Source organism: Ictidomys tridecemlineatus, chromosome 10 (genome assembly GCF_052094955.1).
Source record: "Ictidomys tridecemlineatus isolate mIctTri1 chromosome 10, mIctTri1.hap1, whole genome shotgun sequence".
Classification (NCBI taxonomy): domain Eukaryota; kingdom Metazoa; phylum Chordata; class Mammalia; order Rodentia; family Sciuridae; genus Ictidomys; species Ictidomys tridecemlineatus.
In genome coordinates this window covers 54,110,139-54,122,595 of record NC_135486.1, presented here as the reverse complement: position 1 = coordinate 54,122,595, position 12,457 = coordinate 54,110,139, and the positions used below count along the sequence as shown (strand labels likewise).

At 43.1% G+C, this 12,457-nt stretch overlaps 1 protein-coding gene across 2 annotated transcripts in view; it reads left to right on the top strand.

Moving 5' to 3' along the window:
- Kif26b (kinesin family member 26B) overlaps window positions 1–12,457 on the top strand; it is a 483,473-nt gene that overhangs the window by 382,275 nt on the left and 88,741 nt on the right. For both annotated transcript variants that reach the window (XM_040278703.2, XM_078022950.1), the window contains 3 exons: window positions 3,667–3,873; window positions 8,587–8,680; window positions 9,906–10,168. In XM_040278703.2, the coding sequence (XP_040134637.2) occupies window positions 3,667–3,873; window positions 8,587–8,680; window positions 9,906–10,168 (564 nt within the window). The remainder of the gene's footprint in view (window positions 1–3,666; window positions 3,874–8,586; window positions 8,681–9,905; window positions 10,169–12,457) is intronic.

The window sequence follows — 12,457 nt, the reverse complement described above, 5'->3', positions numbered from 1 at the left end:
ACTTTCTAACCTATAACCTTGTAGAGGAGAAAAAAACTATATATTATGAATTTCTGGAGAGGACCTTCATTCTAGACATCCACACAGGAGTTTAAACAAAGCACAGGCATGAGAATGATTGGAAGAGTTCTCTCTTTCTCCCACATCATCATGCATAGTTTTTTTTCCTGATAGATGAGAGATCCTACTAATAGTAAGTTGCCCCAAACTCTCCCAAATGTTAAAGTTGAATAAAAGTCTCCTGCTCGACAGCATCTGGGTAGAGAAAAAGGCCAGAAGAGCATCACTAGGTGTGCACCATGGGTCTGCGCTCTGAAACAAGGGACAAACAGGAATGTGTCTGTTATGATCATGTGAGGCAGGTGCTGTGAGTAACTACGGGCCCCACTTCTCATTAGCCTTCACTAAGGCTGGGTGGCAGCCGGTGATCGCCTCGGTGTTGATGGAGTGTTTGTGCAGCTCAGGAGCCAGGCTCTGCCTCTCTCAACTAGCGTCTCATGATTCCTTTCTCTCTGGATCTCATGATGCCGTCCAGGAGGAGGTGCTGAAGTGATTAATGAGCAAGGCATAAAGACAACTGTGGCCCAAAGCAACAGCTGTGTCGCACCAGCCACTGAATAATTAGACAAGTGAGGCAACATGGGATCTCAATGGGTGGGGACTTGGGTGCAGAAAGTGCCAGTCTCCTCTCATTTGAATCAAGGTGTCAGGCCGTACTTGCTTCCACTTGGACTGTTCCTTTAGCTTTCTGTGTCCCATTCCTTCAGGTATGCCTCTTGGGAGTGACATAGTGACTGTCCCCTTTACCCTGAAAGCTGGGGGTGCTGGCTGTGCCTGTGAATAGCTGCCTGAACCTTCTATGTAGAACAGCAGGAGGGGCTGGGTAGAAATTGATGTTGCCAAAAACTTAATAATGTTTGTAACAAAAGCAAGGACTCCTGGCAAGAAATCCGAGGGCCATTCTTGATCCTAAGTGGTATCTCCTAAGCACTTTAATTACAGAGGATTAAGCAGGAAGTAGAGTGCTGGACTAAAGAAATAATGATACAGAAGAGGTGAAGCAGAAAAACCCAATTTTCTTCATTTAAGAGAGGAAAAAAAAATCTCCATTTATTTAAATGAATTGCAAAGAAAATAATAGAGTAGGGCATGTCTCCTAGCCCCAAGTTCAGTGGAGTTTTAAAGAACTGTGTATCTCTGCCCAGACCCGAGGCCAAAACCTTCTGCCCATCTGTAGAAAATGAACTACAGGCTTGGAGCTTCATTAAGATGCAGGAGCGCTCCTCTTGGACAAATGGCTCACTAATTCAGCCCCTTCTCTCCTGCTTCTCCTCCTGGGCTCCTGCCTGGCTTTGCTCGTATTTTACATTCAGCACCTCTGGTTACCTAGATATGGCATGCAAAATTGTGAAATAGAAAAGCAGTGGGCCATGTGGCTCCATCAGTTCTGCCTGGTTTCGCAACATCCATGACCTCTGCTGTTCAGAGCTGGGCAAGAGGAGTTGCCTACGGAGGCCCCAGTTACCTACCAAAAGTTGCAGTGAGAAAAGATGCTCATAGCACACCTGCTGTGTAACTGCGGCAAATCTACAGAAAGGAACTGAAATCAGACTATAATGACTCCTGGAAAATAAGGAAATTACCAGAATGGAATTCAGATAAATGCTGTGGTTATTATCCAATATGTAATGGTGGTGGGATTCAAGGGTGCTTTCCTAGGAATAGCCATATCAGTCTCGGTGCCTAATAATGAGTCCTGGCTGCAGTGATCCTCCATGGTGTCCTATGTGTGACTCATGGTACCCAACATCCAGGGCGAGGAGTTTGTTTTCAGATATTATCATGAATACCATTATTGGGAAACCATGAGATGTCATGATCCAGAGAGAGGCAATGAAGGTGGAGGAAGGAGGAACAAGAGTTCAACTACCATGTGCTCACAACTACGACTATGTTCAGCACCTCCCATCAATCCATTGAATTCTCACACCTGTCCCACAAAACAGACGTTGTTATTCCTGTCATATAGTTGAGAAAACTGAGGCTTTGAGAACTTGACATGATGGAAAGAAGTATGGGCTTTGGAGATGGATCAGAGCCCCACCTATCACCCACCATGTTCAGTGATCTGGGACAAACCATGTAACATCTGTTTTCTACTCTGTAAAATCCTGACAAGTCTGGATCTATGCACTGGATTACTGGGAGGATTCAATGAGATAATGTTGATAATAGCACAGTCCTGGCACACAATTGACCCTCAGAAAATGGCAGGTATTCTTCTACAATCTTGCAGAAACTAGATGTGAACCCTAAGAGGTCAGCATCTTCCCCAATTTGGGCTTCTTCCACTGTAATGCCTGACTTCCAGAGCCACACTGAAAGACAACAATTAATTTATAAAGACAAATTTAGCTGGGGCATAGTGCTAGACCTGTAATGGCCCAGTGCTCTTGAAATTCTTTATGTTTCAGCCTTGTACACTGCAAATTAGTCCCCATGCTTCAGCAGATGAGCTGAGATGGACCTCACTCCATGTGCACAATATATATTATTCTCTGAACATTTCTATATGTTTTAGGTATTTTATTTAAAAATGTACAAACCCCCTCCCCAAAAATTGTGTGATGGAGAATTCATCACACCTAGAAACTGATTATATATGAAGGAAAGAGTTTAGAAACAATCCTTGTTCATACCTTCACAATGTTCCAAATTATAATACTGAGATCATCTGTCTACATCTGTTACTCTAGGCATTACCTGTCTTTGCATCCCTCATGAGTGGCACAGTGCCTGGCACATAGTAGTTACTCAAAGAAAATGGACTGAAATAGAAACTCAGTAACAAACAGCTGTTAAGGGAGCAAATTCCATTTCCCAGGCATGTCACCTCCAGATCTGCTTGTGACTTCAGCTTCATTTCTGCATTTCCATGAGCACCACACTCAGCCATGAGATGGGGCTGGGTTGGTCAGGAGCACTAGAGATGCTCATGTTCAATGACTTGGAACATGGGTTAAAGGGCACCACTTCCTGTTTCCTACAGAGATGCGCTTTCATTCCCTGAAATGACAACTTCTCTGTACTCACTTAATGGGATTCCCAAATAACATGTTGCAAACCAATCTTTTATCACTGTTGCCCCCTTGGAACACATTTCAAATGCTGGCCATTAAAAACAGGCCATTTCCCAGGCCTTTAATGATGACACTAATAACTGTGGATTTTTGTCTCCCAGAGTCCTGATGAGCCAAGCTGGGGAGTAAATTATAGAGCTAACTTTTATGTGCATGGTTTATTGATCTGTGAGCTTCAAGGGAACTACACCAGCCCCTATAGCTTGACAGTCCAGATTAGCTTTTCATCTATGTAATTGGGCCACTAGGGCACAGTTAATTTTTAATTTAAATTAATAGGAAGACAAAGAACAGGATGTGCCATCTCTGTATTAAAGTAATGGACATATCAAAATATTCTACCTGGTAATTATAAATAAATCAGCTTTCCCATGACCCAGTGAGGATTAAGTTGCTAATTCATTGTGCAGTTCATCATAATGTATCATGAAAAAGTTCAATGCTGTCATGAATATTTATATCGCATGGGTATATAAGGATCCAGCTATCTTAATTCATGTTGCTTCCCAACTTCCTTTCTTAATAGGTGAAAGTCATGCTTCGCATTTGCTCCACGTTGGCTCGTGATACCTCAGAATCCAGCTCTTTCTTAAAGGTGGACCCTCGGAAGAAGCAGGTCACCTTGTATGATCCCTTGACTTGTGGAGGTCAAAATGCCTTCCAAAAGAGAAGCAACCAGGTCCCTCCTAAGATGTTTGCCTTTGATGCAGTTTTTCCACAAGATGCTTCACAAGTGAGTATAAACCCCTCTGGGGATGGACACTTATTTACCAGAACCTGTAAGCTGAGAAGGTGTCATCCAGAATACTTGATAGACCATTTCCTCCATCCACTTAGTGACTCCTAGAAATCATTCTGAGATCCCTTGAAGAGTTCATTCCTTCTGAGTTATTGGGTATCAATGTTTGACATACAGATGCAAGAAGAGAACAGCAGGAATTAGAAGTTATAGGAACAAACACCCCAAGGAGCTGGTAACTGGTCCAGTAGGACTCTAATTCTGCCTGGGCTTCTAGGTATGGGCATGTAAGAAGGGAGAAAGTGTTCAAGGGAGCTGGGTTAAAATCAGGTAGTGTCCTAGGACCCTACAATATCAAAATATCCATTGATATTGAAGGCAGGTCTGTAGTCCTAATAAGGAACTAGAGTGCTAGACAGGGAAACTGAGGCTAACATGCATCCTGCCACCTGGATCCGTGGAGTAGTGGGTAATGAAAGAGGCTCAGCGATAGCGGCTATGTCAATTCACTGATGCTGCATTTCAACCCACTATTCAGTGCTAAAACAACAAACATTTATTATGTTGTTCAGGACCATTTGGGCAATTCCGCAGCTAGCTTGACTCACTTGTGATAAGCTGTGGGTTGGATAGGCAGCTCTGAGGATCTTGGCTGGATGCTATCACATGTTTGGGGTTGGCTGGCATTTCGGCTGGTCTACAGTAGCCCTGGCAGGGTTAACAGGTCTCTCTTCCATGTTGTCTTTCATTGTCCAGCAGGCTAGCTTGGACTTGTTCTCATGGCAGTGTCCAGGTCTCAACTATGCAGGCCTCTTTAAGGCCTGTGTCCACAGTTGATGCAACATCATTTCTGTAGCCTCCTATTGGTCCAAATTAGTGGGATGGGGATGAGACTTCTCTTTACTGGATGAGCTGCAAAGTCACATTTCAAAGAGCCTGCACACAGGTTGAGATGGAGAACTGGGGCCAGTTTTTGCAATCACAAAAATTTGGTGGTTGGGGTGGGGGGGTCATAAAGCTAAGATTTTTGGACCATAGGCAACCAAGGAATTGCAGACCCTATCAGATGGTGCAAATGAAGCTTCTAGTCAACATCTGTTCTTACTGGGATTATCTCCTGGAATGTGAATGTGGACCTCTAAGTTGCACCCAAGAGTGACACTTTGAGGGACTGGATTGGAAAGGTGACATGAGTGTGGGACTGACCACTTGCAGAAATCAATAAATAACCCAGGACTGGGATATAGCTTAGCTGGGGACTAGCACGTACAAGGCCCTGGGTTCAACTCCCAGTGCCAAAAATAAGTATACACACATACATACCTACATCAACCAGGTTATTAAGTGTATGGTGGCCTACTTGCTTACACTGTGGCATCAAGACCCGTGTATCTTTCTGATAAATATTTAGTACTTTCCAAGATTTACACAACTCTGCATAGTATGGTAATAGCCTACTGCTGAACTGGAGAACAACACCAGTAGTTACAATTACAGCCTGTTAATTTCCTCTATAATCTGAGTATAGGAAGTAATGATGTTCACACATGTTCCTGTATTACACCATAAGCACATAGGGCACATTATGGGCTTTATCCGTTAAGAAGCTGAGCATGGGGATGGGATTGTGATTCAGTGGTAGAGTGCTAGCCTAGCAGGTGCAAGGCCCTGGGTTCAATCCTCAGCACCACATTAAAAAAAAATTAAATAAAGGTATCGTGTCCAAATACAATTTAAAAAAAAAAATATATATATATATATATATATATATATATATATAGAGAGAGAGAGAGAGAGAGAGAGAGAGAGAGAGAAGCTGAGCATGTGGTTTTCCCAAAGAATGTTACCATAAGACAAAGTACTTTATGAATGAGTTCTATGGTTTCTCTGTTTAAGTTCTGTGTTGTACCATCCAGTGGGCTCAGTAATTTGAACCTGACATTGGATCTAATAAATGATCTACAAATAATTTAATTAACAATAGCTAAAACTTTTCAGAAACAGATCTTGGTAAGTTGTAAAATTCCAAAGGAAACCCTAAATTGTGCATGGACTATTACTGATTTTAAATTTATTCCAGAAAAAAAGGAGTCATTTTTATCACTAGTCTTAGTTTAACACATTTTGCACTTGTTTTCCAAGCTCAATATGCTCAATAATGCAGTTTCATTCATTTTGTAAGAGTATTTCAATTTGTTCAAATGTTTAATATTATTACGTTTCTATGGAAATTTGCAGTTTTCAAGAAGTCTCATATACATTAGTCACTGACTCTCCCTTGAACTCTGTGGGGTAGGAAATGGAGGCTTTAACTGTTTTCACATTATAGACACGGAAACTGAGATCCAGAGAGTAGGTCACTTTTTGATGGACCCTCTCCTGAGCAGCTATCCTTCCTGGATTCTCCCCATTAACCTTTCCATACTCTGCCAGTATGGTGTGCCTTGTCCACCCATTTTATCCACCATTTTCTAGCAGCATGTCCTTGGACAAGACACTATGTCTCTCTAGGCCTCAATGCACTCATTTGTCAAATGAGGACACAGATAAAATGTGATCATCAGATGAGATCATCAGGCTATTGTGATTCATGGAGTTGATACACAGAGCTAGGAACATAACAAGTGTTCAATTAATGATAGCTATTTTTACTATTATATCATCATTGTTAATGTTAGTATGCTGCTTGGTCATGGCCAGCTCAGCCCCTCAAAGTGAGCACTCCAAAACTCAAAACAGGCAAATATGCAGTGCAGATCTTGCTCAGCTTCTTGCCTGGGAAGCAGCAACAACCCTGGTGACCCCAGACCATTATAAACTATTGATTGCTTTCTCCCAGTTTCAAAGGGTATCAGCTCCTGAAGTTAAGCAGTGACTATAGCATTGCCTGCTCCTCTTTGCTTTTGAGAACCATCCTTATTACCCTTAAATGGCTTTGGCAGTCACTAGCTGCACTCTGTTGGGACACATTCTGCTGGGTATAGCTTAGGGAAGTGTGGTAGGGAGGTTTCACACTAGTGGATGAATTAGAGGCTCTGGCAGACCGGGCCCTGCTCAAGAGATATATGCTTGGGAGGGCTGCCTGTATCTCTGAGTCCATGAAGGAAGGCAGCAAAGGGCTTCCAGGGGCGACAATCATGAGGTGAACAAATTACTGACCAGTCTGGATGGACAGCCAGGAGGGAATCTGTAAGAGACTGTCTACCACATTCTGTGTCTTATTAGGCTATTCTTGCATCTTTTTTGTCCCCTGGCCTCTGTGCATATGACAATTTGGTCCACACACAATCAGCATTCTCCCCAGTGACTTAAGAATCTAATAGCTTATTTTATGTACTGCTCCCAGCCCCCACCTCGCTTCATGTCCAAAATGCCAATGGCCACTGGGCAGTAATGTCCCCCTGCTCTACAGAGGCGCCTCTGGCAAATTCCATCAACATTCTGCTGCCTCTTTCTCAGGGTCTACCGCCAGGCTCTCATTGCTTCAGTCCTGGGGGTTGTGAATCATCCTGTGGTCCCCTCGGCAGCCCTGTCACACCGCCTCCTCAGCCCAGGGGGAACCCCAGGCAGAATTGCTGAGGCGACCACCCCAGAACAATTGACAATTGTTGGGAGTGTGGTTTTTCAATTTCAGTTTGGGAGAGAAAATTGATTTCCAAATACTTAGGTTCATTGTGTTGCTGAGACCTGGAGCTGAATAACGACATTCATAGCTGAGATTGCTGGTTTTCAGGTTCCTACTGGGAGGTACATTGCCCTGATGACCTCAGAGCCCCAGTGTTTGCTTGACTCTCAATGCTTCCATGAGCTCCGACTCCAGTCCCAAGATAGAAATAAGGGACACAGAGAATGATTTTGTCCTCCTGCTGCTGCAGAAACTTTAGATGCTAACCAGAAAGAGATTTCCCAGATCCCCAAGTTGGTCCAGAAACTTTACTGAATTCCTGTCATGCGTCGAGTGCTGTATTATTGGGTGTTAATGGGAAAATATAAAATCATCAAGTATCAAGTTCCTGTCTAAAGATTTAATAATCAAATTGGAGATGAGGCAGGCATAGGCTAAAGAACACCCGTCTAACCCACTGACAAGTGGCAGTTGATGTTGTACACAATGAATACACGCATAGAGAAAGAAAGACAAGACTGGTTTTGAAAAGGGGAGAATGTAGATTGAAAAAGAGGAAAGAGATCAGGAGAGAGGGCAGGCCTAGATCATAAACCTCTTGATTGGATTCGAACTATAAATTTTCTCAAGTTCTTTGTCCTGAAATAGTATGTCATCTTTTTCTTTCTAATAACCTAGCCCATTTCATAAGTGTGTGTGCTCTCTGTGAAGGAAGGTTCTAATTATCCAAGGGCCAGTGGAGAGTTAAAATGCCTTTTCCCAGAGGTCAGAATGGTAGACGAATGCAGGGAACAAGGCCACCTGCACCTACCTGGTCCTGGGATCCTGCTGAAGGGCACCACCAAGGAGCAACAGGCAGGCTTGCAATTAGCTCACATAATGTTCAGGCTTGCAAGATACAAAGAGGGTACCCAAAGTTCTGAGACCCTCTCGAGCTCCCTGGCAGAGGCTGATCCATCTGGGGGAACCCCAGGCAGAGCTGGGACCGTAAGCTCCAGGAAGGTGGGCTCACTTTTACATTGTTAATGGTGCCTCTACTGTATGGTTCAATAATGGCTCATATCTCCTCTCGTGTCTGACAGGCTGAAGTGTGTGCTGGAACCGTGGCAGAGGTGATCCAGTCTGTGGTCAACGGGGCGGATGGCTGCGTGTTCTGTTTCGGCCATGCCAAGTTGGGTTAGTGAGAGCTTTTACTTTATGCTGCTCATTGGGTACCTCAGTCTATGCTTGTGTATTAGTCCCATAGTCCCAGATGAAAGGAAAGGTCAAATTTCTCTAAGGTGCTGAGAGAACAATTACTTCTGCCTTTGAAATGTAGGTACTTGTAAGTGGACACCCATTCCTGTAGGGCAGCTGTCAAGCTCAGGAAAGAAACAAGGGAATAGCAGTGGTCCAGGTCAGGGTCAAGCTAAGAAAGCAAGCACAAAAATGTACATTTCCTGAGAGGAGGCTCCTTGGGAAGCAGATGGACCCCCTGCTCCCCTGCCAAGATGATTGGTGTTGGTAGATGGAACCAATGGAACAGCCAGATTAACAACCTCTAAGCAAAGTCAAGTGTCATGTTAGGATCTGTCTGGGAACATCAGACAAAGCCATCCTTGTTTCCCAGCAACCAGACACTATCAGGAATCCTCTTGTGCTGAAGCATTTGGAAAAGGATGCAGTGAGACATACCCCCAAGGGTTTTATTGAATCCTTCCACTGTCCCTTCTTAATACTAACCCGTGGCCCTCTATCTGCTCTCTAGACCTTGCATTACATGCCTGATAAATTAGTAATTTGGGGAGTCCCAAAAAAGTGTCCCTAGGCAGAGATTGCATCAGAGACCTTGCAGAAGGCTTGAAACTCAGTTCTTGGCCAGGACAGAAAGCCTATCGCATCTCTGCCACTTCTGTCTTCCCTGGACCTTCCTCTCATTTGATCTTGGATCAAAGCAGGACTCCAGGTTTTAATGGAATTTGCTCATGCTGTAAAAATATACACAGCATTTAACTTGAGAAAGGATGTAAAGTATACGTGGATTTGATCTGTGGGGTAGATGTAAAGTGAACCATAATAGTGATGAAATGTCCCTCCCTTCCCACTATATGTAAAACAATGCAGAAACTGGATAGTCTGTGATAAGTGTGATCCTCTTCAAGGTGCACTGTGATTTCATCTTGTCATTTGTTTGGGCTCTCACATTCTGTATTATAGCCATTTCATTGCTAGTACTAGGAACTGCTTTTTTTTTTTTTATTTGTCATCAAATGCACACTATTTTTCTTACCTTCTAATTCCCTTCCTTCCCTTCCACTCACTCCCCCATGCCTGCCTTCTGTATCCTTAGCATCTGTTTTTGAGATTCTGTAGCATGATGCCAACAATCAGCCTGCTCTTCTCCCTTTCCTTGCTCCCACAGGAAAATCCTATACCATGATTGGGAAGGACGATTCCATGCAGAACCTTGGCATCATTCCCTGTGCCATCTCTTGGCTCTTTAAGCTCATCAATGAACGGAAAGAAAAGACGGGAGCCCGTTTCTCTGTTCGGATCTCAGCCGTAGAGGTGTGGGGGAAAGAAGAGAACCTGCGGGACCTTCTATCTGAGGTGGCCACTGGCAGCCTGCAGGATGGCCAGTCCCCGGGCGTATACCTCTGCGAAGACCCCATCTGTGGCACACAGGTGATTGCTTCTGGAAGTTTGGCTTGCCCTGAGGTGGCTCATCCCTACCTCAGAGGCTGGGGCAGTTGAGCCGTGAATCACTCACCATGTAAACTAGGAAGCTTACAAGTGTTTACTTTAAAGTGGACTGGAACTTTATGGCCTGCAGCTGTGGGGCCATCTGCTTACCCAACCTAAATATTTGTACCTTGAATCTAATTGACAATGAGCAGGAACCACAATTGTCGTAGCATTTGAGGGAAAATTGAATTCACTTTCTTTATGTTCCTTTCCAAAAAAGAAAAGTACAATCTTTCTTTTGTTTAACAACAAACCGAAATATTTACTGCTCTGCACAAATAGCTGCAGCCATTACTGGGGCTGTTTATGGCCCTATAAACTGTGTTTCTGGCACTGGTTTACAGCCGGATTAGCAGTGCTGTAGGAAAAACTAATAACCACTTTCTAATTAGAACCATGATATAATTGCTAGAATGAAGGAAGCCAAGAGAAGATCCAGTTTGCCTTTTCAGGATGTCACGCCTTGTTATAAGGATCTCTCTCCTTGCTCTTTGACAATAGATGTAGGAATGACTCAGGAGCTCCCTGGTTCATATCCAGAACAATCACTTTGGCCTCCTGCAGTAGGCTTTGTTTTCAAGGTTTACCAGATGTCTCTCTCTTTCTTTCTCCCTGCCCCCTCTCTCACTATTTTTTTTTTTTTAATTAGCTGAGGTGTTCCTTTTAATAAGTACCTGATTCATCCCAGCTGGGACTGTTTGCACAGGTGAAGGTGCCTGTGCCTCTGTTACACCCTTATACCCAAACTTGTCCATGCTCAATCTCTGCTTAAAATATCCTAGATCTTCCATTTCCTTTTTGAATCCTCTCAAGCCTACATCAGTCACCTGGAGGACTTTTTGAAACATAGTTGCTCAGCTCCACCCCAGAGTTACTGACTCTGTGGGTCTGAGGTAGAACCACCTGAAAGCACATCTCTAACAAATTTATCTGTGATGTTGCTGCTGCCTGTCCAGACACCACACTTTGAGAACAACTATTCTGAAGCATAAAACATGCTCAGGTACTTGCTGGTCCCCATACAAGTCACACAAATGTGTCTTGATTGCCATCCATGTTTTTTTTGTTTTATTTTGTTTGTTTTGTTGCAGTACAGGGGATGAAACCCAGGGGTGCTCTATCACAAAGTTACATCTCCAGCATTTTTCTCTTTTACTTTGAGATAGGGTCTCACCAAGTTGCTCAGGCTGGCCTCAACCTTGCCATCCTCCTGCCTTGTCTTCCTGAGTAGCTGAGATAATAGGTGTGTGCCACCCCATCTGGCTCTGTTCACTTTTATGAGTCCATTGATGAAGGCCACTTAAGTGAAAGATCTGATTAACTGAAGGCAAACAAGGCCAATATCCTCCCTTATTTTAAATACATTCCCCTTGTGGAAAACATGTTTTTAATACTTCCGTTTACTTTTCTATGACAAGTACAAAACCACAAATAGAATACAAACTCTCTTTGAAGTTCAAGGATTTTGCTGACCTTAAGTTCCAAATATTGGCTTTCACACTTCAAAACTATAGGTATAGACTCAGAGTAGGAAATTGTCAGTATTTCTTCTAACCTTAAGATATACTGCAAATTAGTTCTTTGAACAAATCAGAAATAGGAGTTTCTTTTTCTCCCACAAAAAAAGAGGAATGCTGATCAAAATCTGATAATAGGATTGTTCTGATTCAGGCTTACTATAATTGCCATGAGTTCTCATAGGATTTAGACATGTTGCACACTATGCTTTCTCTAATCGATTACTGATTATGCCACAAACATGAGTTCAGTAACTAAAGGTGAAATTAGATAGCTCTTGAATACAGATGAGACCTTCAAGTATCTTGGGTGTTTCAGCATGCCTTTGATAAGTACTTCTTATTCATAACTATACTGGTAAGTGTGGCCTAAAATTAGCTTTCATTAAATAACTGAAAAAAATAGGCATCAACTGAAAGCTAACTAAGTTTTATACTTCCTTGGGACACCAGTGCTTGTCAGACCTAAAATCACATTTTGCAAACTCCCTGTCTCCAAACAATCTAATCTCTGAGATCAACATGCAGTCACATCCCTCCTGTTTTCTTAGGTAAATGGATAGCCCTGGGTTATTGGTTTGCTGTCCTCTGCAGCGATAAGGATGGGTCATCTGCTCCCATTGATGACTCAGATACATCCTTTGCTTTTCACACCTGCGACTTACAGATACTACTTAGGGTGTAAAATAGGTAAAAACAAGTTGCATCCACT